The 26,218-nt window shown below is 33.0% G+C and overlaps 3 protein-coding genes across 5 annotated transcripts in view; all 3 read left to right on the top strand.

The window, feature by feature from the left end:
- The first annotated feature begins 1,182 nt into the window (after nt 1-1,182).
- Nucleotides 1,183-4,445, top strand: CRK25 (cysteine-rich receptor-like protein kinase). Its single transcript, XM_041006505.1, has 7 exons — nt 1,183-2,361; nt 2,450-2,560; nt 2,641-2,753; nt 2,852-3,062; nt 3,219-3,456; nt 3,552-3,702; nt 3,790-4,445. Exons 1-7 carry the CDS (start codon nt 1,575-1,577, stop codon nt 4,084-4,086), a joined length of 1,908 nt encoding a protein of 635 aa, XP_040862439.1. The 5' UTR covers nt 1,183-1,574; the 3' UTR covers nt 4,087-4,445.
- A 4,514-nt stretch (nt 4,446-8,959) lies between these two features.
- LOC100798137 (uncharacterized protein DDB_G0283697) lies at nt 8,960-11,630 on the top strand. The gene is made up of 2 exons (XM_003538587.5): nt 8,960-9,169; nt 9,885-11,630. The coding sequence occupies exon 2, from the start codon at nt 9,943-9,945 to the stop codon at nt 11,443-11,445; it is 1,503 nt and encodes a 500-aa protein (XP_003538635.1). The 5' UTR covers nt 8,960-9,169; nt 9,885-9,942; the 3' UTR covers nt 11,446-11,630.
- A 3,974-nt stretch (nt 11,631-15,604) lies between these two features.
- The window catches only part of LOC100816446 (serine/threonine-protein kinase TOR), a 34,866-nt gene continuing 24,252 nt past the window's right edge, over nt 15,605-26,218 (top strand). For 2 of the 3 annotated variants that reach the window (XR_001383393.3, XR_001383394.3), the window contains exons 1-11: nt 15,605-16,195; nt 16,264-16,602; nt 16,687-16,761; nt 16,876-17,048; nt 17,875-17,973; nt 21,105-21,264; nt 21,391-21,534; nt 21,674-21,843; nt 21,931-22,135; nt 22,262-22,456; nt 25,435-25,587. Coding sequence is in view for 1 of the 3 variants with exons in the window: in XM_003538286.5 (XP_003538334.3) it covers nt 16,082-16,195; nt 16,264-16,602; nt 16,687-16,761; nt 16,876-17,048; nt 17,875-17,973; nt 21,105-21,264; nt 21,391-21,534; nt 21,674-21,843; nt 21,931-22,135; nt 22,262-22,456; nt 25,435-25,587 (1,827 nt within the window). In the remaining 2 variants the exon portion in view is untranslated. The remainder of the gene's footprint in view (nt 16,196-16,263; nt 16,603-16,686; nt 16,762-16,875; nt 17,049-17,874; nt 17,974-21,104; nt 21,265-21,390; nt 21,535-21,673; nt 21,844-21,930; nt 22,136-22,261; nt 22,457-25,434; nt 25,588-26,218) is intronic. The other variant, XM_003538286.5, reaches the window with a different exon arrangement.

The following is a 26,218-nucleotide window of genomic DNA, read 5'->3' as shown; positions in this document are numbered from 1 at the left end:
TTATTTGAGAACTAATTTCAGATTAGATTCTAAACTTATTTTAATGATAAGAAAAGTATCTAAAAGTATCTAAATATATACATTTAAAACTTATAATATTAAATGTGTCATAAATTATTTTAATTAATAAAAATTAATTTTGAAGATAGTTTCCAAATAATATATTATATGTAATAACAATAATTAAACAAAATTCAGTATTAATTACAAAATATGAAAAAATTTAAAATTTTAATATTATTGTTGAATAATATTTATAGAAGATAAAAATAATTTATTTAAATATAATTAAATGATATTAAATTATATTTAAATATTTAATAAAAGGTTCAAAAATATTTAATGAATTCATCATTAATTAAGAATTCAAAAACTTAACAAACAAAAAAGTTTTTTTAAAAAAAAGAAATCTAAATTAAATTAAAAGAGTAAAAATTATAAATATTTTAGCATAAAAATAGTTATATTATTTATTTATTTATTTCAGCAACATTTTTTTATTTTAAATAATGAAAATTAAAAAATAATTAATTTTAAGATGAGTTGGGAAGTCAACGATCTAAAGAAAAAGATATTTTGGAATGAGTCGGAATTGGAAGAGAGAGATAACTGAATAAGTTCTCTATAAACTATAATAAAAACTTCCTTTAATAATATTAAAAAAATCAATTTTTATTTTTCAAAAATAAGTTACTTATATTTATAAGAATTTTTTTATGAAAAGTGTGACTGCGCTTAAGGATAAAATAAGCTGAAAAATAAATTGATATAACTTTACAAATTATTAAACTATAATGCAACGTATAAAGGAAGCTACGTAAGGAAATATGGAGTTTTTATGGTGTTTTTAAAAAAAATATATTTGATAGACATTTAATGTGTTATTTAATGCCCAGAGAGAAGGACTAAAAAAATAGACAAAATTATAGATTTTATAAAGTGATAGAAAAATAAAATAAAAGATACAAATGAAATATTTAGAATAAAAGGTGACTTGTGTATATTTTTTTTTTAATAATATTAAAAGCACGGAAGGAACATATAGGAAATAAAATACAGCATTATAGCATGGCAATGATAGTCTGTGTGTCCTGGTGAACTATATTTATATGTTCAGACACCGATTGTCATTTTTTTTTCCTCCTCTCATCGTCAGTGACATCTCTTACGTTTCTATTATGCTTGGCATTAAATGTTATTTATTTTGTAAAACCGTCATTATCCGAAAAATTGGTTGAACCTTATTTTTCGGGTCAAGAAAAAAATTCTTCAGTTTTCATTCTGTCAACTCTAAACCCTGGATCCTGTTTACTTAACATTTCAAACCCAGAGTACCTTAATTTCCTTGCTTACGTGGTACAATATTCAAACATAACAATTATACTAGTAGGCACAAGCAGAAGTGTTTTCCTAGATTTGTAAATTATAATCATTGGTTGTGATGTGTTTGAATTAATCAGCATATTAGCAGCTTCTGGGAAATTGTAACCTCCTTTACTGAGCAGGTAATACTGAAAGAAGAAGCATTGAAATAGGGCTTCTGAATTATCATTCAGAATCAGAAAAGGGGGAAAATGATTCATTCTCTAATGGTTTCAAAACCCTTTCAATTGCTCCTTCTTTGCACTTTTGCTTTATTTTCAGGCGTTGTATTTGCCGATCCTCCGTATTATATTTGTTCCACAAGCAGCAGTTTTGCAAAAGGCAGTTCTTTTGAAAACAATCTAACGAACCTCCTTTCCTCTTTATCCTCCATTGCTTCAAACTACAAATTCTATAATACTTCTTCGTATGGGATTGGCCCAGATAGAGTTTATGGCCTCTACATGTGCCTCGACTATATTACAAACGAATCATGCAAGACATGCATCACTACAGCAACAGAGGACATTGTCAAACTCTGTCCTCGAGCCACAGAAGCAGTTGTTTGGGAGGAGTTGTGTCAATTACGTTATTCCAACAGCAATTTCATGGGTATGTTGAATGTCACAGGGAACATTGGCTTAGATAATAAACAGAATCTTTCAGAGCCAGAGAAATTTGAGTCTGCTGTGAATCAGACAATAAGTAATCTTACTAAGGTGGCATCTTTTGGTGTTTCGGCAAACATGTATGCTACTGGAGAAGTCCCCTTTGAGGATGAAACAATATATGCCTTAGTGCAGTGCACCAGAGATTTAACTGCCAGTGATTGCAGTAGGTGCCTGCAAAGTGCCATTGGAGATATACCAGGTTGCTGCTATGCCTCCATTGGGGGTAGAGTTCTGAGCCGTAGCTGTTATTTGAGGTATGAATTTTACGCCTTTTATCATGGTGCAACAGGACCCACGGATTCTTCAATTGGGAAGAAAGAAGGCGAAAGTAAGCAATTCAAGTCATTCTCTAGTTTTGACAAATGGTCTATAAACCACAACCATTGGATACTGAATAGGATTGATTCTTTATGCAGATAATTCAAGCAAAATATGGGTTATTACAGGAATTATAGTTGTGGTTGGCTTGGTGATAGTATTTTTCATTTTCGGACTGTACCTTGTCAGGAATAAAAGAAAACGGCAGAGTAAGTTATACTAAGAAGGTGTGTTTATTTATGTTTTTAAATTCTTTTCTTCTCCTAACTCATTTGGTTCTTGTCTTTAGGTAAGAATGGAATAGACAATCATCAAATCAATCTTGGATCTCTTCGAGTGGCTACCAATAATTTTTCTGATTTGAATAAGCTTGGACAAGGTGGCTTTGGCCCTGTTTACAAGGTAAATAGAAGTCAAATTTATACAAGGTTCATCCCTTCTTCTGGCCTGAATATTTATCACTGGAAAGTTCAGACAGATTTTTTTAATTTTTTTGTTAGGGGAAACTTAGTGATGGTCAAGAAGTAGCAATCAAGAGGCTCTCAACTTGCTCTGAACAAGGCTCAGAGGAATTCATAAACGAGGTTCTTCTGATAATGCAACTTCAACACAAAAATCTTGTAAAGCTTCTTGGATTTTGTGTAGATGGAGAAGAGAAGCTTCTGGTATATGAATTTTTACCCAATGGCAGTCTTGATGTTGTACTCTTTGGTACGTATATTCTTTCACTCCTTTAAGGATGGAGCAACCAATTACATTTCAACAATGATAAAAATAAAATAGGCTGATTCACTTGATTGTAGCATTCATTTTACCATTTGTGGGGTACTGCATATTTACATTTTTATTGATATGGAAAATGAATAGATCCAAACCAACGTGAACGACTAGATTGGACTAAACGCCTGGATATCATAAATGGAATAGCAAGGGGGATACTATATCTTCATGAGGATTCTCGACTAAAAATAATCCATAGAGACCTAAAAGCAAGTAATATATTGTTGGACTATGACATGAACCCAAAGATCTCAGACTTTGGAATGGCAAGGATATTTGCAGGAAGTGAAGGTGAAGCTAACACTGCTACAATAGTTGGCACATAGTAAGAAGCACTTTGTACCTAGTATTATGCATTAACGTTTCCCCCCTTTACATATATTCACTTACTTAACCATAGTTCTATTTTCCAATTTGCAGTGGGTATATGGCTCCAGAGTATGCAATGGAGGGACTGTATTCCATAAAATCTGATGTTTTTGGGTTTGGTGTACTATTGCTTGAGATCATTGCAGGGAAACGTAACGCGGGTTTCTATCACTCTAAAAACACTCCAAGCCTTCTATCATATGTATGTGACTATGTGTTAGCTTCTGAACATACTAAACGTGTGGTGTGACCATTGATTGATTATTTAACATCGTAAATCACTTTGCAGGCATGGCATCTATGGAATGAGGGAAAGGAGATGGAATTAATTGATCCCTTGTTAGTTGATTCATGCCCCGGAGATGAGTTTTTGAGATACATGCATATTGGACTGCTATGTGTTCAAGAAGATGCATATGATAGGCCAACCATGTCTTCCGTTGTTTTGATGTTGAAGAATGAATCAGCAATGTTAGGCCAACCAGAAAGACCACCTTTCTCTCTTGGGAGATTCAATGCTAATGAGCCAGGTTGCGAAGATTACTCACTCAATTTCTTAACTTTGTCAGATATAGTGCCCCAGTGAATGCAACTAAAACCTCCCTCCTAGTCTTTTTTAGTGTTTACTTTGTGGATTAAGGAGCACCAATTTTATGTTCGTTTTTTTTAGGATTTACATGTAAAATAAGTTTCATATTTTGATATAAATATAGTTAATGTGGACACCTAGTTATGCTTAAGAGGTAAGACTTCTCTACACACATATTTACCTATATTTTTTTTTACCAAAAAAATGGTTGACATCTATGGGATGTGAACGTCTGTAGCAAAGATAACAGGGAATCATTATACTAGTATTATTTTTTTGTTAGGTATTCTCCTTCCAAAGTAGTTATGTCCGATTAAATGTAAATACATTTCTCAACAAAAAGATTTAAATTTTAATTTGTGAGAGACTACCCTCTTTCCCTGAACTCAATCTGATTGGCACTCTATTTTTTTATTTCACGCTTATCACACGGATTTCAAGTTATTACATTCTTTGTAGAGTTACAAAAATAAAATTCCATAAAGATTGATTTTAACTTGTTCTATGGAGTTTAATTGACAAAGGAAGCACAAGTTGAAAGACGGAGTAAGAAAAAAGACAGGTTGTCATTTTCGAAACTTATGCATATCGTGTTAATTCACAAGAGAATTGGTCAGACTTTAGAGGTTCTCAAACAAAAATTCCATAAGCGGGGCTAAGCAAGAAGTTCTGTAAATTTTTGCATCACTAAAGTATTCAAAAAAATAAAAGGACTTTGTTAACTGCTAAAGATTCAAAGATAAAAAGGTTTCATTAAAAAATACTGCTATAGTATTTGATGTTATTAATATATTTTCATAATAATGTTTAATAAAATATATATTAGTTTTTAATCATTACTTGGAAAAAATTCCAATACGTCATAAACAACCACACGCGGTGAGATCAGATTTTGCACTAGCAGTATTTAAGAAAGATAAACTTGTGATTCTGAACTTCAACTCTAGGATGTTCGCTGCTGGGCAATGCAATATGAATTGCAGTGGGTTGTCATTAAGGTCATCATAGTATTTTTCAAATTGCTAAGAAACTTTGACTGAATGGTTATAAACTTATAATAATCGGCTGGCGTAATCAGCCTAGAGACTTATTTGGGCTAGTTTTTTTAGGGATAAACTTAAGGCTCAACCAAATCTATAGGCCTTTTCAATTGATCATTTTATTTCAGTCAATACTCCATCTTTCCTTTTATTCGTCACTAAATATTATGACATTTTTTTTTGCTGAATCCTAAATATTATGACATAAAGACTAAGAAATAGAAATAATATTTTATTCAGTAAAAAAATATAAATAATATTTTAATTCTATAAAAATTCTTAACTTATTATATCTTACCTCTCATATTAATTATTTTTTGTAATCACACACACTAACTAAGTGTTAAAGATAGAATAAAAAAATATATGCAACTATTTGTTGATATTTTACAATCAAAATGATGGAAAAAAAAATACTAAAACATAAAAAAGTATTGGTGTGTGTGTTCAGCTTGCTTCATAACTTTTATAAATAAATAAATAAAAGTGTACTTCATAATTAGATGGAATGTTAGTACGTTGCATTGGTGTAATTAATCATAAAAAAGTATTATTTGAATATGTAAATAAGTATGTGAAGAAATGAAGTTTTATTAGTTTATAGTGTATTTTAAATGATTCATTACAAATAATATTTTAAGATAATATGTGTAATTAATAAAAAAAAGGGTTGAAATAAGTGATAATAATTTGTAAGTGTAGTTTTTTTTAAGATTTTTCTATGGGTATAGAATAATTCTGATTTCAATGAAAGAAACTCTTTATCAATACCATGATTTTAAAAAAATAATAAGTGTAGTTTTTTTTAAGATTAATAATATTGATTGACAAAATTTTTAATGAGGTTGTGATTAAAAATATGAAATACAAAAGGATTGAAGTTAATTGATGCAATTTATTAAATATTAAATTGGTGTAATATTTAATATATTACATCAATTTTATTGGTGTGTGGGAGGGCCAAAAGACCCATACTTGTGAATTGTGAAGTTAGATGTTCTGCTTGTAAAGGAAAGTTTGTTCTGAATCTGCTACTTGTTGATCCGTATGAAGTGCCCCTCTCCCATAATTCATCGTTTACATTATAATCAGAATAAATCACATCAAATCAATGGATTGACTTGCGACTTTGCGTCATGTAATATCACAGCCGTACATAGATTGCGTAATACTAGATGAAATATACAGACAATGAAATTCACATTCTGATTGGTGCTGTAATTTCAGGTACGAGCTCTACCGTTTCTGCATTGCCTCCTCCAATCTCCCAAGGCACCATAAGCTGAGTAAAACTTTGTTTTCATGTTTTGGAATGGGATGACCTCAGCTGGAACCATTGTTGCAATTGTGGTTCCAATTACCAAGCTTCAACATAGAAATTTAGTCAGCCTTCTTGGGTTTTGCTTGCAGGGTGAAAAAAAGATACTTGCTTATGAATATGTGCACAACCAAGGTCTCCACTATATTCTCTTTGCTAGGTTCATCTTTCTGAATTATGTCATACTTTGCATGCCTGCTTTGATTTTATTTTAATTTTTTGCTTCCAGTTTTTGCCCTGTTGGCCAGTTCAGTATATACATAATAACCGATCAACGTGTCAATGTTTCTTCTAAATGACTACATTTTTCATATGACTTGAATATTTTGTCCAATTTGTAGATCCTGAAAAGCAAAGGAAGTTGGATTGGGGGACACCTTACAAGACTATTGAAGGGATTACTCTAAACATTCGATATTTTCATAAAGATTTTAGACTTAAAATCATACATCGTGATCTTAAAGTTAATAACTTATTGTTGGATGGAGATATAAATTCAAATATCCCAAATTTTGACATGACAGGAATATTTGGGATCGATCAAATTCAAACAAACACTAATAGAATGATAAGAACTTAAAAATTATATTAATGTTTATTTACTATTGAATGATAATATTAAATTATTTTATATTGTTCACTATCACACGATTATTGATCGAAATCACTAATAATGTAGTAGTTCTAAATCATTTAACAATTTTTTGCATGGATGATCATTAAATTCATAAATTATTAACTTTTAGAGCTAATTCTATTTTGATGAGTACTTTTAATTATTTTATCATATTTTCACAATACCATAGGACCCTTGGACTTAGGCACCTATCACTAAATTTTAATTACTATTTAAATGTTAAAGGCTTGAAGAAACATGTTTGCAGGGATTTTGGCAGCACACAAACAATCTTTAAGATCTTGAGGCATAAGAAAGAGGTTATCTAATGACGTTTAGACAGTCAAAAAAAAAATCTAAAGTGGGTTAGAGCCCAAAAGCTAGAAGTCAAAAGGAAATCTATGACTAATATTTTGAGAATTTTTATTCTAACCTATCATTCGTTATTGTCACCCCAATATGTTTTTTTTTCCGGTAATCATGGTATTGATACAAGATTGTCCCTCTCGACAACATTGAAAAATCTTTGTCGGAGACCTTGAGTGCACACAAAGTGTATATTTCCCTCCAAACATAATTTATTTTATATCTAAAAACCAATCAAGATTTAAACTTTGAACCACTTGATTAAAGGATGATGATACACGACAATATTATCACTTTTATCAACCATTGTTGGTTGTTATCCTTACATGTTAAAAAATAACTTTTTTGTTGCTAAAATATTTTTTATGAAAATATGATTTCATTGTATGCTTTATATAATATATTCATTTTTTTTACAATTAGTGCTTAATTTGCTAATAAGGATTTATTATTTTTAGTCCTTTCATCTTTTGTAGATTTTTGTCTTTTATTTCTTATAAATTTTTGTTTGTTTTTAGTTTCTCAAAAACTTTTTGTTTCCTTTTTGATACTTGATATACATTTTCTTAGGAATTAAAAATGAAAAGAAAATAATATTACATCTTCGCATTTTGTGTAATTATCTTTTGTGTTTATGTGATTTTTTGAGTTTCTATAGTTATTAGGATAACTTAGAGTTTGCATGGCAATAGTTAGAACAAATTGGATAATGGGTGTTTGTTAATTGGTATATCTTCTTTTCTGAAAAATGTAACTTATTTTCCAAAAAAAAAAATCTTTAGTTAAAATGAAATATAACTTTTTTTTCCTTAGTTTCTATAATTTGATATTTGAATTTTAAAAAAAAGTTCAATATTATTCTTTCATGTAATTTTGTTAACTCTAGTATCAATTTAAATGAAATAATCAAAGGAATCTAATTGACTTGATTAAGTAAGATGATGAATGAGTATTATAAATTCTTTGATAATGTCAATTTTTAGTTAAAAATAAGTTAAACAAAAGAACAACATTAAATATTTTTGTAATATTAGATAATTAAGTTGAATATTTAAAAATGAAAAATTAAATAAAGAGAGAGTAAAAAATAGTTTAGCTAAAAATATATCTTAAATCCATCTTTTAAATACACCAAATCTAAATTTAAATTTCAAACTCATCAAAGTCAACCTGAAATTGATGAGTCATACATACTCATAATACGAATAGGAACAACAAAATTTTATGGGACAAAGTATGAAGTATTTTTTTGCTAAAGCAACTTTTCAGGAAGATTTGCTACAGAGAACGAAGCCTTTGTCATTTAAATTAGCTGTTGCTACTTGCTTAGACGGAGTCGAGAAATAGAAACTAAAATTAAAAACAAATACAAGTGGTGTAAGGAATACAAGAATTATTCATGTCATGTCCATATGTACTATTTAGGTTGCCTGCATCAGCATCAATAAATCCCAAAACTTGTTGGCATTTTGTAGACAATAACAGCTATATATCCTCTAAAAGATAGAACATAATGCACACAAATTTATATCCAAAACTGCATTATAGGCTAAAATAATAATTTGTTGTTAGAAATAGAAATACAAATTATTTAAATTCATAAGAATATTATTTCCGAAGAAAGCAGTTGCAGTTGCACACCTAAACCCCCTTAATATCTTTTGACTTATAACATCAACTCTTAATTACTTGCTTGCTTCTTCTTCTGCTCATTCATTTCCTCTTCGTTTGCGGAACAAGGTTTTGCCATTTCTCTATTCTTAGTTCAATCTGTCTTCTTTATCAATGGTGAATTCATGTTTGTGGCTGTTGTTTTCTTATTGATGTTTTCTGTTGGTGTCTTTTTAGTTTTGCTTTGCTTGAGGGGGTTTTCTTTTTCTAGGGTTTGCTTGTGGTGTGGGTCTGAAACCCCCCTGCCACCACTCACTGTATTCATTTGCATGCTTCCAAGTGTAGACGGAAATAACCAAACGAACACTTACATTGTTTCTACTTCTCAAAATTTGTTATTTTTCATTTGAGCATTTGTTTCTGCTGCAATTATTTGGGTTTTGTTTAGTCTTTTAGTCTTGCGCTTATAATTATTCCGGAACCTTAGTTTAAATGGTTGTGAAATTCGCTTTTATTGAAATTTTCTTTTGACACAGGTTAAGTTTTAAGTGAAATGTTGTTTATTTAGTTCCTTATACCTTCAATTTGATGCTATTTGTGCAAAGATGTTTATGAATGGTGAATAATGTTGTTGTACCGTAATGTTAAATGTTTTTTCCTGCTGTTTTTCATTTCAATTGAAACGCAGCTTCGTTGTCGTTGATACAGGAATTTCAAAGGAATGGGATCCTTTCATTTTTCTTTTTAATTTCATTATCAATATTGCCTTCTTAATGCATATTTACTTTACATTGCTGATCATTGCTCACGAAGTTCCTAATTATGCATTTCCAATTGAAAGCAGGGAGCCTAGCCTTAGAATTTGGAGAAGTTACAATTAGGAGTTCGTAAGTAAGTTAAGCATGATAAAACGGTCACCAAGTAGGAACAACAGATCCAAAGGCATAAAGGTAAAGCATGTTCTGCAGATTATTCTATTGCTTGGTGTTTGCTTCTGGTTGATCTATCAGGTTAAGCACTCACATGATAAGAAGAAGGAATTTGAGGAGAATGATGCAAAAGTGTCCGTGGGAACTCAGACAGCATATCAGACTCTGAAACTTGGTAGAAAAGATCTTCATCCGGGTAAGGACGAAGTGAATCAAAATGAAAAGCATGAGGAAGAAGAGGAAGATGATAATGTAGAGGATGCATATAAGCATGACCACAATGAACATGAAGAAGAAGGAAATGAGCATGAATCTGAAGAAAAAGGTGACAAACGTGGAGTGAGAGGAGGAGGAAGTGAACAAGAGGAAGATGAAAACAAAAGCAATGAGGTAGAAGATCAAAGGGGAGGAGGAGATGATGAGATAGACGAAAATGACCAAGAGCAATCAGCAGTGGATACTGATCATGATGAGGAGTTCACGGATGAAGAGAAAGAAGAGGAGAGTGATGAGAAAGAGAAAGAAAATAGTAGGGATGAGGAAAAGGATGGTTCTGTTGAAAACCACAACAGTCATGAAGCTCGGGAGGAAAATTACAAGGGGGATGATGCTTCTAGCGCTGTCACTCATGATACTGGTACAACTAGCACCGAAAGTGAGACCCTTTTAGAAAACTTTGATGTAACCTCAGCAATGAATATCACGAAATCAGAGAACAGACCTAATTATACCGAGGAAAGTAACAGGAGCCAAAATAGTTCAAATTTTAATATTACAGAAGCTGAATTGCTAGGTGGGACTTCTTCCAATGCAACATCTGATAAAGAAACTGGAAGCGACAGCTTGTCCAACACAGTCGATAGCTCACATTTAGACAATACTACCACAACATATTCGGACAGTCTTTCTGGAACAGGCAGTAATCTGACAGCAGCGATCTCTGGAGGTAACTTGACAGGAACTAGTGCCAATACTTCATCTGAATCAAACCAAGCTCAAAATGGTACTGTGAATGCAACAGTCATCGAAGATGTAAAAAATGTGCAGACAGAAGGATTAGATCAGAGTGGCAATATAGTCTCTGAAGAAAACCTGTCTGGTTCTAACTCAACAGTCCCTGGTGAAAAAGAAAAGGGACATGCAGCTGCAGATGAATCTTCTAATCTAGAGGGTGGTGAGTTAGAAAACACAACAAAATCTGTGGCATCAAATGAAACTGAGAAAAATAGTAACACTGAAATGAGTGAAACAAACAAGAATCAGACTATCTCACATGTGGAGAACACTGATGCTACTAAGAATGAGTTCAAGGGTGACACACAAACAGATGAAACATCAGACTCAGTTGAACACCAAGACACTGATTCTTCTGATTCTCACATCCTAAAAAATGTGGCAGAGGGCCGAACTGATCTGGATACGTTGCCAGATATTAGAAATGAAGGGGATAACCGTGACGCAACTGCAACAGACTAAAAACATCGTCTTCTTGTTAACGAGAAGAGCTAGTAGAGTTTTTCTTCTGAGTCATGTTATTTGAACACTTTTGCTTGTAAAAAAAAAATGTTTAGGCAAGACCGTCAAAGGTACAAAGTAAGGGTTGTGGATATTCATATCAAGGTCTGAATATGTATTAACTGATTTCTTTGTTCCACCATCCACTGCCATTGTTTATCTTGCTTGCCGTATTATTACTTGTTGCTATAATTTTATCTTTCCTTTTGCGGATTAGTCTTTCCTTGTTTGAATTGCTCATTATAATATCCAATCTAATCAGTTTCTTCTTAGGCAGAAACTAGTTGGAAGTAGCTGAAAAGCTGAAAGTTTTTAAAAGCTCGCTTATTACAAGTGTTTTATAGAATTGGTCATTCGATTAGTTGAAAAATATAAAATAAAATAAATGACATTTAAAAAAAGAAAAAAGATAATAAGAAAATTGAATAATTATTTTAAGGATAAAAAAGTAAAATATAAAAATTAGAAATTAGTATTTTTAAAAAATTACTTCAAGTAGTATTTCAAAAAATACTACAAGTTACTTAATAAAATTATTTAACAAACTGTCAAATAAATTTTTTAATTAGTAAAAAAATTAAAAATTATTGCTCAACATAATTTTACTAACCTTGTTTTGATAAGGTGGAAAGTAAAATTAGGAAAATATTTTATTTATTTATTTTGAATTGAGTAGAAAATGGGAAAAAATGTTTTTAAAATTAATTTTTCTATTTTCTTTTTGATCAAACAAAAAATGTTAACTATAATTTATTCTTTGTCATCCAAATATACCATAAGAATGAAGTATAAAAAGTAAATAAATGAACCATTAAAAAAAATAGACTTAATTATAAAAATAATTCTCTTATTTATCCTAACTTACTAAATCAATCTTCTTTGATTTAATTTGATTGTTAATAAGAAAGATTATCGTTCACAGTTATCATAATCATATTAAATGTTAAAAAATGATGTATAAAAATTAAAGTCCAATAATATAATTATTATCCGTGACGGTCAATATTAGCATTAATAATTAACATCCAATGTGATTATGATAGTAATTTTTTTGATTTAGGAAAGTTTAATTAACAATAAAAAAATATATTATGAAACCGGGAAAGACATAGGTGTTTTGGTTAATACCTATAATTAATTTCGTACATCATAACTCTTGTTTTAATGGAAAATATGTAGGTGAAATAAATTTAAATATAAGTTTTCATAACAAGCTGAAGTTTAAAAATAATAATTTGAGGAGCGTTAATAATATATTTTTAATACGTTTCTTTCAATACTTTTTTTGTTAGTTAAAATTAAATATAAGTTATAAAATCGCAAATAGGTTTCATCGAATCGGGGTGAGAGATTTACATAATCATATGATTTAAAATCAATTTTAAATAAAAAAACATATTATAAAGTGCATTGTTGAATTTCTCAATTAGTTTTATCTAAATCTAGACCTAAAGTTCAAGACATAGAACTGACCTTTGCCAGAAACCAGCAACCTTGCAATCAAAACTTTTAGCTGCTGACTGTCGTGCTTTTCAAAATTTTCACAATACCAAACCGACAAATTACCACATTCATGGCCTTCACACCATCCGAACTTGGGAGTCTCATCCAAGCTCTTTAGGACACTAAGGAATTCAAATAAAATACTAAAAAAGTGCTATTAGTAGTATTCTTTTATTGTACTAAATTCTTAATTAGGTCGGGGATAAAACAGACACAACCCTTGAGCTAAATTTAATCTGTTCCACCATTCCAATTACATAATTACAAATTACAAATTAATTCTTTATTTTAGTTTTATTGTCATATTATTTTAAAATTCTTTATTTTTATTTTACAATTTACAGTGTTTATGTTAGGATTTTTTTGACACCATGTTATTCATATTGTTGTTTTTTTCATCCAATTTTTTCACCTCAAATTTTCTACCCATCAATGGGTCCTTCTGAGCTCTCAGTTTTTAACCAACACGTGCAAATTAAACTGATTTTAGTTTATAATAATTTCAAAATTGAAAATAAAAAAACCATTTCAGACAAGACTTTAGCTCCCTTTGTAAATGTACAAAGAATGGTAACGTATAAAACAAAATATATATGCTAATCGAAATTTACGTCATCAAATCTTTATATTTTCTTGGCTTTGGCCCCCATACTTTTATTTTGAAATGAATGTGGTGGGCATACATAAGCCGTGATGTCCTTCTTTTTCGTCTTCTAATAGAACATTTATACACTACTTAAACATTAATTTTTCTTTTGGTAAGATATTTAATTAGAAACTAAACGTTACACAAAGTTTAGAAAAATAAACTTTTTCTCGTACACTTAAATTCATTTGTGAATGTAGAAAAGCCGTAAAAACAAAATTGTATACAGATGGAAATTTAAGTCAATAAATCTTTACACTGATTCATAATCTCTATCTGTCATTATTTTAAATTTAAATGGAAGACAAATGAAATTTCAGATCATCAAAAATATATTATTTATGATATCAATTTATTAAATAATAATACTTGTATTAGCAATGTCATATCATCTTTTCTTATATAAAAAAAAGATTTAATTACATAATACTGCTCATAAAACTTATTTATTTCAGTCTTTATAATTAATAAATAGATTTTTTAATCCATAAATTTTATATTTTATTTCCCAAAATATCTATGTCATTACGGAGTTAAATTTTTTTTAATACATAGATCTTTTATAAATTAATTATAAATTTTAGGGACTAAAAATTATAAACTATAAAAACTAAAATGATTAATTATTTTATTACTTCAAATGATAAATTTGTTCCTCTTAAATTCTCAAAATTAAAAAAATTATCCATAAAACAAAAGTCTTCCAAATAAATAATTTACACACTTAGATCAACCTCACTCACAAGACAAGGCAATAATATTAACAAATTTTCTCAAAGTCTCATTATACACATATTACAGTAATAAGAAGAGCTATCTTCAACCAAGTTCTTCATCAAAGTTTCTCTTTGTTTTTTTAATAATATTTTACAATTTCCTATAATGTTACGTTACATTTATTATTTTAAACAACTCAATCAAATTTTTACTTCAATCAAAAAGTTCATTAAAGTTTCTTAAATGGACCCCACAGTATATATTTAAGTTAATATATTTAAATGACAATAGGTAACTAATAAATAAATATAACTTTCAAAATTAAAATACATAAAATATAATATTAATAATAATTTTTAAAATACATAAAACAACACAAATAACCTATCATTAAAATGGACTTCAAATTTTATTATTCTCGCATCCAAAATCTTTTCAAATATGTTCTAAGTTTGCTTGAAAATGATAATGTATTTCCTTTTTAGTGCATATATGCTATTATTTGATCGACATCTCCCAATGGTGTATACAAGGGAAGGTTACAAGAAAGCAAAGTATAAGAGAAAAAAAGATGCAATTGAAGGATAATTGTGTGTCAAAATATTATCAAAGTGTTGCAATTTTATTGTTCATTTTTTATGGTTGCATATTGCAACACTTATATTTAAATGTTTAAAATAAATTTGATTCATAACGCAACGGTCAATTTTTTTTTTTAAAATTACTTGTTCAATTTATTTATAGGAAAATTGTCCAATTTTAACAACACCACTCCATACCGCAAAGGTGCAGCAAAATTTATTTTTGTTTAAGATATAAAATAAAACAAATATTATAACGTCGGAAGACAACGAGAGTTCTCAGCAAAACGTGGGTCCTGCCAATTTCTCTCTTCAATGAAGACACGAATCCAGAAAGTGTTAAATTTGTTTTCTTCCTTTGTAATTTTTAAAATACTTACTATTTTTACAGATATATATATATATAGATATTATATTTTAAATGATAATAATTTTAACGGTTATCATAATAACACCAAACACACAATTAATTTTATATTAATTATTAACTTAATTATTATCATAATAACAATAAATTACAACTATTTTTTTTTCCAATTTTACTTTACCTAACCTTAATCATCATCATTGTTTTACATCATATATCACCCAAGTTTACACTAAGTAACTTAAAAAATTATATATGTATATACATAAATAGCAAAAGACGGGTTAGGACCTCTCGCAACCCTTCTCCATCATTGCTCCAACGATCCCAAATTTAATTTTTTTGTTGTGTTGCTTTATATTACACCTTAGAAGAGCAATCCAGCCGTGGTGAAAACATTAAATGGTGGACTTCTTGGATCCAACCATCTCACCCCCAAGCCAAGAATTGTCATCACCGAAAAGGAGCAATCACTGCTTTGAATTCTAATGCTAATCATATATTTTAACAAAAACATGTTTTACTGTTGAGGTTCCAGTCCACACACACATCTAACTTGCGCCTTTGATAAATAATTAATAAACTTGGTAGTATTGTTAGTGATCTACATGGTACAGCTAAACGCGATTTGTTAGTGACCACGTCCATCCCGAATTAAGTAGGCATGGACATGGCGAAACGCGATTTCCATTTTCAATTTGAGTTTCTACTTGTCCTTTCCAAATTCCTATCGCAACTAAACTAATTTAGGGCTTAGGTTAGCCTAGCCAAATAAATAAATTAATGGCAACCGCGTCTCAGTCCCACCGTTACATCGGCCCTCCCTCCGTCGCACCCGGTCCTGGCGACGCTCTCAACCGCATCCTCGCCGACCTCTGCACCCGCGGCAATCCCAAGGTTATTATTTCACTCTTCAGTTTCAGTGTCACTTTCATTCTATTCACTCTTTACTCTTCACTCTTCAGGAGGGTGCTTCTCTTGCTCTGAAGAAGCATCTAGAGGAAGAAGCTCGTGATATTAGTGGCGAAGCCTTTTCGCGTTTTATGGATCAGTTGTATGACAGGATCTCTGGCCTTCTGGACAGCAGCGACGTTGCCGAGAATCTGGGAGCTCTGAGGGCTATTGACGAGTTGATTGATGTGGCGCTCGGGGAGAATGCTTCTAAGGTCTCCAGATTTTCCAGCTACATGCGTATTGTCTTTGACACCAAACGCGATCCCGAGATTCTCGTTCTTGCTAGTAGGGTTCTCGGTCACCTTGCTAGGGCTGGTGGTGCTATGACTGCCGATGAAGTCGAACGCCAGGTTCCCTTCCTTCCTGCCCTGCACTCTGTTCCTCTCTTCCCTTCCTTCCTGCCCTGCACTCTCCTCATTCATTTTTTCTTTCAGGTTAAAATTGCTCTCGATTGGCTTCGAGGAAATAGAGTCGAGTATCGTCGATTTGCTGCTGTCTTAATCTTGAAAGTAAGTGCCATTGGTGACAATTGTGTTTCATTTGATTGTGTTTTCATGCTCTCACATTTTTGGAATCTATTTCTTGCTAAGAACATGCACTGTCTTTTGTTTTTGGTCATGAAGGAAATGGCAGAAAATGCTTCCACTGTTTTCAATGTCCATGTGCCGGAGTTTGTCGATGCTATCTGGGTTGCTTTGAGAGATCCAGTGTTGCCAGTCCGTGAGCGGGCTGTGGAGGCATTGCGAGCTTGCCTTCGTGTTATTGAAAAGCGTGAGACACGATGGCGCGTGCAGTGGTTAGTTCTTAAACTTGTTAACATTTAAAGCTATAGTAACCCGGATGCTGCTAGGCGGTAGTAATGCTATTTTGTCGCTACGTTGCCTTTGGCAACAGTTAATGCACTTGGACTAAATGAATTTTATTAAAATTCTGTTTCACCAAAGAGTTTGATCCATCAAACAAAAGGTTGGCTGTGTACTTGTAAGATTATTCAACTGCCTGCCTGCTCTAGTGAGTTTGAGTAGAATAAATTAATGAATAAACTCTGAAAGCTGAAGTTATTGTCCTAACTGTGAGTAATTATGGCATACATTTTAAGATCATTTATTTCTACGCAATTCTGTTAAATTACAATTTTTTTCAATTGATCATAGATTGTAGTAAAAGGCTAGCCTGCTGCCAAAAACAGTTTGTGTCATTTCAATGCAACGAGTGCCTCAGTTTTTGCTGCCTCACTTAATGCTTGGTTCTGAGTAATCAATAAATTGCACAAAATTTGATATTAATTCTTTGAGTTGTTTACTTTTTACTTTTTTGTATATGTTTTTTCATGTTAGTAATAAAAAGTATGGGCTGGGCCAGTAATCGACAATAGTATAATAGAGTTGGCTTGTGAATAATGACAGAAAAAGGGGTATGTAAATCTTTAGTCATTTGAATCCACATTGATGGCTATGCTAGCAGTGCTTTCTGGAGGGTTTTGACTAGAATAAGTATGCTGTTGCCTTTTGGACATTTTTATACTCAATTTTACCTTACATCATGCTTTTTTTGCTTTAATGATTTATTGCACAATATGCCCCTATAGGAGAATAAATCCCTTACTTTCTATTTTATGGCAGGTACTATCGAATGTTTGAAGCAACGCAAGATGGATTGGGTAAAAATGCACCTGTGCACAGCATACATGGTTCATTGCTTGCCGTTGGAGAGCTTTTGAGGTTAATAGGATTTTCAACATTTGCATTGTTAATGTTGATATGCAGATTTTTTTTAATATTTTCAACCTAGCATTCTGGACAAATTGTGTCTGTTTTACTTTTAGGGAGTGTTATTAACTTATTATATTTATATGCTTCTGTATATAGAGAGCATATGTTCACAATGTCTGCAAGCTTGGAAATTGTTGCTTGGTTTATTTAAGCACTGATACTTCATAATTATTAATCCTGGTTAGCGTTGTGTAGCAGCCAGCTCTGAAAATCCTATAGTTTGATGACTGCTACAAGAAAATAATTGGTATGAGATATACAAAATATATTTTATATGTACAGATGGACAAAACTTTAAAGATACCCAAGATAGAAATAAAAAAAAAATGGTAGAAGAGAACATGCAGCATAAAAAGATGAAACTTGAAAGGCATGTTTCAAAAAGTGGATTCTACTGCAACAATGGACTGAACAAAGCAGAGAGAACAAAGGGATGCAACATGAATTGAGGTCTGAGAGGACAGGGGGCACAAAACAGAACAGAGGGCTGCAGATATCTTAGGCTGGTGGGAGGATGCCTGAATACACTGGAAATACTGTTGGAGATAGGTGGGTGGGTGTGGTTTGTCCAGACACAAGCGAGTGCCACATGGTGGGAAAAATAGGAAAAAAATCTAAAGGGGAAGGATCACAATTCCCCCCCTACCTACCCCCACCCTCTCCCTACTAGAGGGCAAAATGGGTTTTCTGAAACTCATTACAGTAATGCCACTATAGTGTGCAAAATGATGTTTTTGGCCCCAATTGCAGCTGCAGTGGCCAACACCAAAAACTGCTCCTTGATTTGAATTTTGAATCCTGTAGTGGCCTAGGGAAGCTGTGCTCAGTGTTGTCACTATAGCGTGTGTTGGAAAAGCCCCCTAAATTGTGATCACCCCTAGATAAAGGGGGTGTGTTGAAAGTTTCACATGATGGGTAGCTGTGAGCAAAAGGGAACATGTTGAAGTCCCACATTGACTAAAAATAATATCGAGATAAATTATATAAGTGGGGAACAATCCTTACCTTACAAGCCAGTTTTGTAGGGTTGACTTAGGTTCATAACCCATGTTCTGACATGGTATTAGAACCTATCCCAGATGGGTCCCTGTGTCTTTCACGCTCTAGGCAGGTAGCCTTGAGCGTGAGGGGGGATGTTTGAAAAGCCATCTAAATTGTAGTCACCCCTAGATAAAGGGGGTGTGTTGAAATGGTTAGCTGTGGGCAAAAGGGGACATGTTGAAGTCTCACGTCGAATAAAGATAGTGTCGAGATAAATTATATAAGTGAGGAGCAATCTTCACCTTACAAGCCGAGTTTGTAGGGTTGAGTTAGGCTCATAACCCACTTTCTGACTGTGTGCTATTGACTACTATTACCACTGCTAGGTAACCCAGCTTGGTGCTAAAGTTCTGTCCTTCATGATTCGTGCTTTAGAAAAATATGTTTTAATACATACTGAACATGAGATGAGAGATGTAAATGACTTGCTATTGATTTTACTGACCATACTGAACTTTTGTTGGAACTATTTGATTTTTAAGCTATTTTTTTTTAACTGCGAAAGATATATATATATATATATATATATATATATATATATATATATATATATATATATATATATATATATATATTAGAAGATAACGAGTACCAGGGGTACTACAAAACAACACAGGAGAGAAGATCTCCTGAAAAAGATAACAAGAGTACAGCATTACAACAGCCTGACACAAACCACCACAAACCCAACCCTACAGACCAAACTCTATAAAAAAGCTATAGGCATAGCTGAGGACCATTGATGAAAAGGAACATTGAAATCCCTTTCCCACCCCCTCAGCCAAGACCAAGTGAGGAAATTTGTATTATCCACCAGCTTCGATATATCAAAAATCTGATTATGAAAGACCATGTCATTTCTGAGCTTCCATATTGACTTTGTAGCTGCCATCCACCATATTTTCCATCTTCTATTGGTAGCCATCGTACCTGCTGTAGTTGAGTGCTGGAGAAAATTATCCATTGGCCTACAGTGAAGAACTCTGTCTCCCCTAACCTAGGAATTGAAATCCCACCACAAAGGCATAACTTTATGACATGTGAAGAACAGATGTGAGGCAGACTCTGGTTTCCTTTGACAGAAGGGACAAAGTTCATTATCAATCTCAACTTGTCTCCTAGATAAGTTCTCCTTAGTAGGAAGCCTATCCCAAAGCAATCTCCAGGCAAATGATAAGGATTTAGGTGGGATTTTTAAACTATTTCATTGTACAAACATCCACCTTTGTCCTTTCTATTGCCTGTTTTATCTTGATGAAAGCTTGAAGAACCCCTATGAATTTGGTTATCATTCATCGTCAACTGTGATTTAGTTTCTTCACTCTTGGATTTAGTACGTTTAGTCATCGACCAAGTATAATGTGTGTTCTTGACTTGCCCAATGATGGGGATTAGTATTGTCAACCTATGTTGCAAATTTAAAGTAAAATAGTTAAATCTTATAAAAATGTAAAAACGGTAAGTGTCGAGTATGCCCGTTGTGTCTATTACTGTTATATTATTTCTCTGTGTGCAATAATAAAAGGCTAGAGTTGGTTTACTGTAATGCATTCATCCATTTTTTTAAAATACATGTACCATTATGAAATTAGTAACACATCCTAGTTGGTATTCCCATTATTTTGTGATAGAATTGGATCAGATTTAGATGAAGTAGAATAGAAAAATAAATAGGGATTTTATTGATTGTATTCTGTTCTCAAGATCTAAATCAGAGAGATCACAGGTCTGACACAGAAGAAAACTGACAAGTGTACAAAAAGGAACTCAGCACCCAGGAAATTTGAGTGTTCTGGCTCTCCTCAAGCTTTCTTTACAATTTTTAATCAATGCCTCCTCTCAATATCATATTTGTTAAAATCTTCTCAACTAACTGACAGCTTAACATTTCCCAATCCTAACCATCCTTGCTGTTATGATGACTGTCAACAACATTAACTGACTGCCCTAATTGCATACACTCCTTTCTATTCTTTCTAGTAGGCACCTTCATAATTGGGGTCTGCTATCAATTCATGTCTCTAATTATGGTTGGGCAGGAATACCGGTGAGTTCATGATGTCAAGATACCGCGAAGTTGCCGAAATTGTTCTCAGATACCTTGAGCACCGGGATCGGCTTGTTCGCCTGAGCATAACTTCATTGCTGCCTCGAATTGCCCATTTTCTACGTGATCGTTTTGTCACTAACTACTTAACTGTATGTTAACTTTACCCTATTACTCGATTATACTTTTTAAACTGAGAGTACATTGAGAATGATGACTTTTGAGTAAGTTTCAAACTTTACTTATTTGAGTGCCTATGGAGCTGAAATTCCTTGCAGATATGCATGGATCATATTCTTTCTGTCTTAAAAGTACCACAAGATCGTGATAGTGGGTTCATCGCTCTCGGAGAGATGGCTGGGGCACTGGATGGGGAACTCATCCATTACTTGCCGACAATAACTACTCACTTACGTGAGGCGGTATGTTTCAGGAATTGTTCGATGCTAGTTGTGCCATAATTTATCTTATTGTGTATAGCATTTCTTATTTAGAGGAGTGCTTGGTTATTTTGTTCTATTAAGGATTTTATTTGATAGTTTGGTCACTTTATGAATGTAGATTGCACCACGAAGGATCAAACCTTCACTTGAGGCCTTGGCTTGTGTTGGAAGTATTGCTAAAGCAATGGGGTCAGCAATGGAACCTCATGTACGTGGACTTTTGGATATTATGTTTTCTACTGGCCTTTCTACTGTACTTGTTGAAGCCCTTGAGCAAATAAGTACCAGGTATAGTGTTGGTTTGGAGCAAAGTTTATCACCTTTCTAGTGATTAATTTTAAAAGGCATTTTGTATTTGTGTTATTTTTTGTTCAGCATTCCGTCTCTGCTGCCAACTATTCAAGACCGGTTACTAGACAGCATATCTATGGTTCTTTCTAAATCACATTATCATCTGGGGAGGCCTGCACAAAGCGTGGGCAGAGGAACAATAATAAATGTCCCTCAACAAGTTTCAGAGCTTAATGGTTCTGCTCTTATACAACTTGCTTTGCAGACTCTTGCCCGTTTTAACTTTAAGGTTTTGTATACTCATTTTCTATAATGACTCACATTCATATTTAATAAAAATCTTCATTTTGTTTTTGTGTATTTATAAGTTGGAAAATTGCTAGAGGTTTCATTCCATTTTATTTTGTTGATATAGGGCCACGAACTACTTGAATTTGCTAGAGAATCAGTTGTTGTCTATTTGGATGATGAGGATGGAGCTACACGAAAAGATGCAGCTCTATGTTGTTGCAGATTGATTGCTAGTTCTTTCTCTGGTATGGCATGCTCACATTTTGGTTCTAGCAGGTTGACTCGATCAGGGGGGAAGCGCCGGCGCCTTGTCGAGGAGGTTTAGTGATTTGACACATTTCATATCTTTTGTTTAGTTTCTTTTTAGTTTTAATAAATATTACTACTAGTTCTTGAAGTTTTTGTTTTCTGGGAACCCACGTGTTAAGCTTCTTTATTTGGTGTCTTTGTTGTCCTTTGCTTGGTTCTGCCCATCTGATTTCTAACTTGGATAGGGTTTTGGCTTGTGACAATTTTGGATTGTGATTTTATAGTATATGGTGAACTTATTGAGCTATCAGAAGTCAGATGTTGAGACAAAAGGTTTAGCAATAAGTGAAAGAATCTGAGCATGACCAAGAAAATGAAGGAAAGTGAGAGAAAATGTGAGAAAGTGAAGGAGAGTGGAAACCTAAGAATAATATCCAAGAAGTTGTGTATTTTATATCTGATGAATCCAATGTTGAGTTATTAGATTTATATAGTCTGCTGTACAGTTAGAGAAAGCTGTTACATTGAATGATGCAGTTAGTAGGTCATGTAACATATACTGATGCAGTTAGTACTCTATTAGGATTGGTATCTTTGAAGTAATTAATTCTTAAAATATTCTGAGAGAAATTTCTTTTTTCCTTTTTACACTCGTACAGTAAAAAAACCAATACAATTTGATGCTACTGGTTCAGAAATTGGATGAGGAGTAGAAGAATCTCATTGTTGAACCCTAATTTTGGACCCTGTCCTAATATGGGTACAGCACCAGATTAGGGTAGATTACAAACAATGATGAATATTCTGGATATTCGGAGATCCAGAAACTCTACCAAGTGCCCACTACAAATTTGTTCTGGATATTCAAAATTTGTTGATGCAAATATTTTGGGAGTTGGAGAGTTCTTCCCCTATGTATGTGTGCTGTGGGAAAGAAATCCCTCCCACCCACCCACCCATGCACAGCAATTTCCTAACCTTGCCACTTTTGCTAAAATATTTAAGTTAATTTGCAGGCCCCTTTAATTTTTGGGGTTGTTCAGATATGTCCCTATATTTCAGGTTATTGCAACTGGATGCCTACTGTCTTCAAAATTTCTTGTTGGGTTCTAGTGTTGGAGCATCATAATAATTTTCTAATCATAGGCTGGATAAAACACACCTAGTCAGCAACATAGAACTTATTAAGAATGTGCCTTTTGACAATTTTCTATTCTAAAAACCCATGATTTTCTTGAGAACCACCTTACAGAGATAATTAATTAGCACTATGGTGGAATGCAACTATTTTGTACAATATTGTTTAAAGTAAATCCGTATGTCCCTATATTTTTTGGGGATGTTCAAATAAATCCCCTAGGTCACATTAGTTTAAAATTTTCAAATACTGTCCCTACCACTAGAGCACCCTTATTTATTGTTTTCTTCAGGGCCCCAGTTAGAAGTTGTTAAAACCTAAATGAAGCACCGAGAGCTAATAATGAATCTATATGGTGGAGGGACCTAAAGAATGTATCTCAACATCCACAACAGGGGCAGCTGTTGAACGGTCCGATATCATGGAAGGTTGGGTGTGGGGACAAATTTAAATTTTGGGAGGATAATTGGACAGGGGGAGATAATCACTTACTAGAGAAGTATCATAGGTTATACACCATATCGGTTCAGCAAAATCAATTAATTCAGCATATGGGAGTATACAAAAACACAGGATGGGAATGGGATTTCAAGTGGCAGAGACCATTATTCGACAGTGAGATAGATCAGGCGGTTTCATTTATACAAGAAGTGGAGGGGTTCAGAATTCGGCCTGACATTGGTGACCAGTGGGTGTGGGAGGCAGATCCAAGTGGACGGTATTCGGTTAAGAGTGCTTATAGTGTGCTTAGACAGGATGTATCAGAGGAGGCCCCGGATGAAGAGTTCAAGGAATTATGGAAGCTTAAAGTTCCATCTAAAGTGGCTGTGTTTGCATGGAGGTTACTCAAGGATAGGCTACCAACCAGAGACAATTTGAGGAGGAAACAAATTGAGTTGCAGGATTATTTGTGTCCTTTTTGCAGAATAATGGAGGAGAGCGCAAGTCATCTGTTTTTTCACTGCAGCAAAATACTTCCGCTTTGGTGGGAATCGCTGTCTTGGGTGAATCTGGTGGGTGTCTTCCCACACCACCCAAGACAACATTTTATCCAGCACATGCATCAAACACATGAAGGATTGATGGCGACTAGATGGAAATGGTGGTGGTTAGCATTGACATGGTCTATTTGGAAGCACAGAAATAGCATAGTTTTCTCCAACAACACTCTCAATGCAAATAAAATGATGGATGAGGCAGTGTTTTTACTATGGACTTGGCTGAAACATTTAGAGAAGGGTTTTGCATCTCACTATAATCAGTGGTCTTCAAATCTTAGAGAAGGATTTCGGTGTAGTTGAGGATAGGAATCTAGGCCACATACTTGTATTAGTCTCATTATGTGGTTTACTTTCTGGATATGATCAACCAATTGCTTGATTTGAACTACAGCAGAGTTGTAATCTGTAATTTGTACCTTTAATACCTCTGGTACTCAATTAATTCAAATAGATTATTTTGGCTAATAAAAAAAAAAAAGTTGTTAAAACTGAAAACCAAATTACAAGCATCTAAACTCCATGTAGTACTAAATGGCAAGATGATTGTATATGAGGAGATATTTATGTGACACTTGTTAGAAAATTGGTTAAGGTGGTTTGGTCACATGTAAAGAAGGCCACTTGAGGCACTGGTGAGAAGAGTTGATTGCATGGTTTTTAACCTTGTGATAAAGGGTAAAGGGAGAATGAGAATAACAGAGGAAATTATTAAAAAGGGATCTCATGGTGAATAATATTCCCAAGAATATGATTTTTAATGGAGTCTAATGACATTGTGTGTTTCATGTGGGTGACCTCATCTAGTGGGATACGACTATTGTTATCTGTTCTTTAGTCCTTTTGTTCTTTGCGGATCTTATTTTTATGTAATGATATGCTTGTTGCTAACTGATCTTTGACTTTCTGCAGCTTGTAGAGAAGCTTCTCATTTCTGCTGTTGCAGATGCTGATGTTACTGTTCGGCATTCTATCTTTACTTCTCTCCATGGAGATAGAGGTTTTGATGAGTATTTGGCCCAGGCGGACAACCTGAGTGCAGTATTTGCTGCTTTAAATGATGAGGTAGAACTAGCCTAGATACCTTGTGTTGGGAAGATGCCATGCAAATTGGCCTTTAGATTTTGATTTCATGTTGTTTAATCTTCCATTAGGCTCTATTGGCTGATTTGTGTCTGGGGCTCTGGGCAGTTGTGTAGGATGTTTTTTATTTTATATTTTTTTTCAAGGGTGGTAATTGGATTTTGGGGAATTACATTTATCTGTTTTACTTCAGAAAATGTTGCATGAATATGCATGATGTTGGCACACATCTTTAAGGGCTCTCTTGTTGGGTTTGTTGAGTACCTTGATGTGTTTGATGGTGAAATTTTATCTTTTCCTTCATTTTTTAAATTATATTAAGTTTTTCTAATGTGTGCCTATAGGCACATAATGCGAAAGAATTAAATATACGCTAAAGGTTTTAAATTACTAAAAGAAGCAAGCATTGGATGATTTTTGTATTTTTGATATAGTAAATAATTTCTTTTTCAATAAAAAAAACTTTCTGTTTTTGTCTTCTTATCATGCGCCCATGGGCACACATTAGAAAACCCCAATTGCAATTTCAGTGTACTTGCTTTTGAACAAAAATGCACTATTCATTAATTAAAAAAAGTATGCACAGATTGGATATTCTACCACGGTTTTCCCC

The sequence above is a fragment of the Glycine max genome, chromosome 11 (assembly GCF_000004515.6).
Source record: "Glycine max cultivar Williams 82 chromosome 11, Glycine_max_v4.0, whole genome shotgun sequence".
NCBI classification, from domain to species: Eukaryota; Viridiplantae; Streptophyta; class Magnoliopsida; order Fabales; family Fabaceae; genus Glycine; species Glycine max.
Note: the sequence above shows the minus strand (reverse complement) of the source record. Positions and strands in the feature narration are given on the sequence as shown.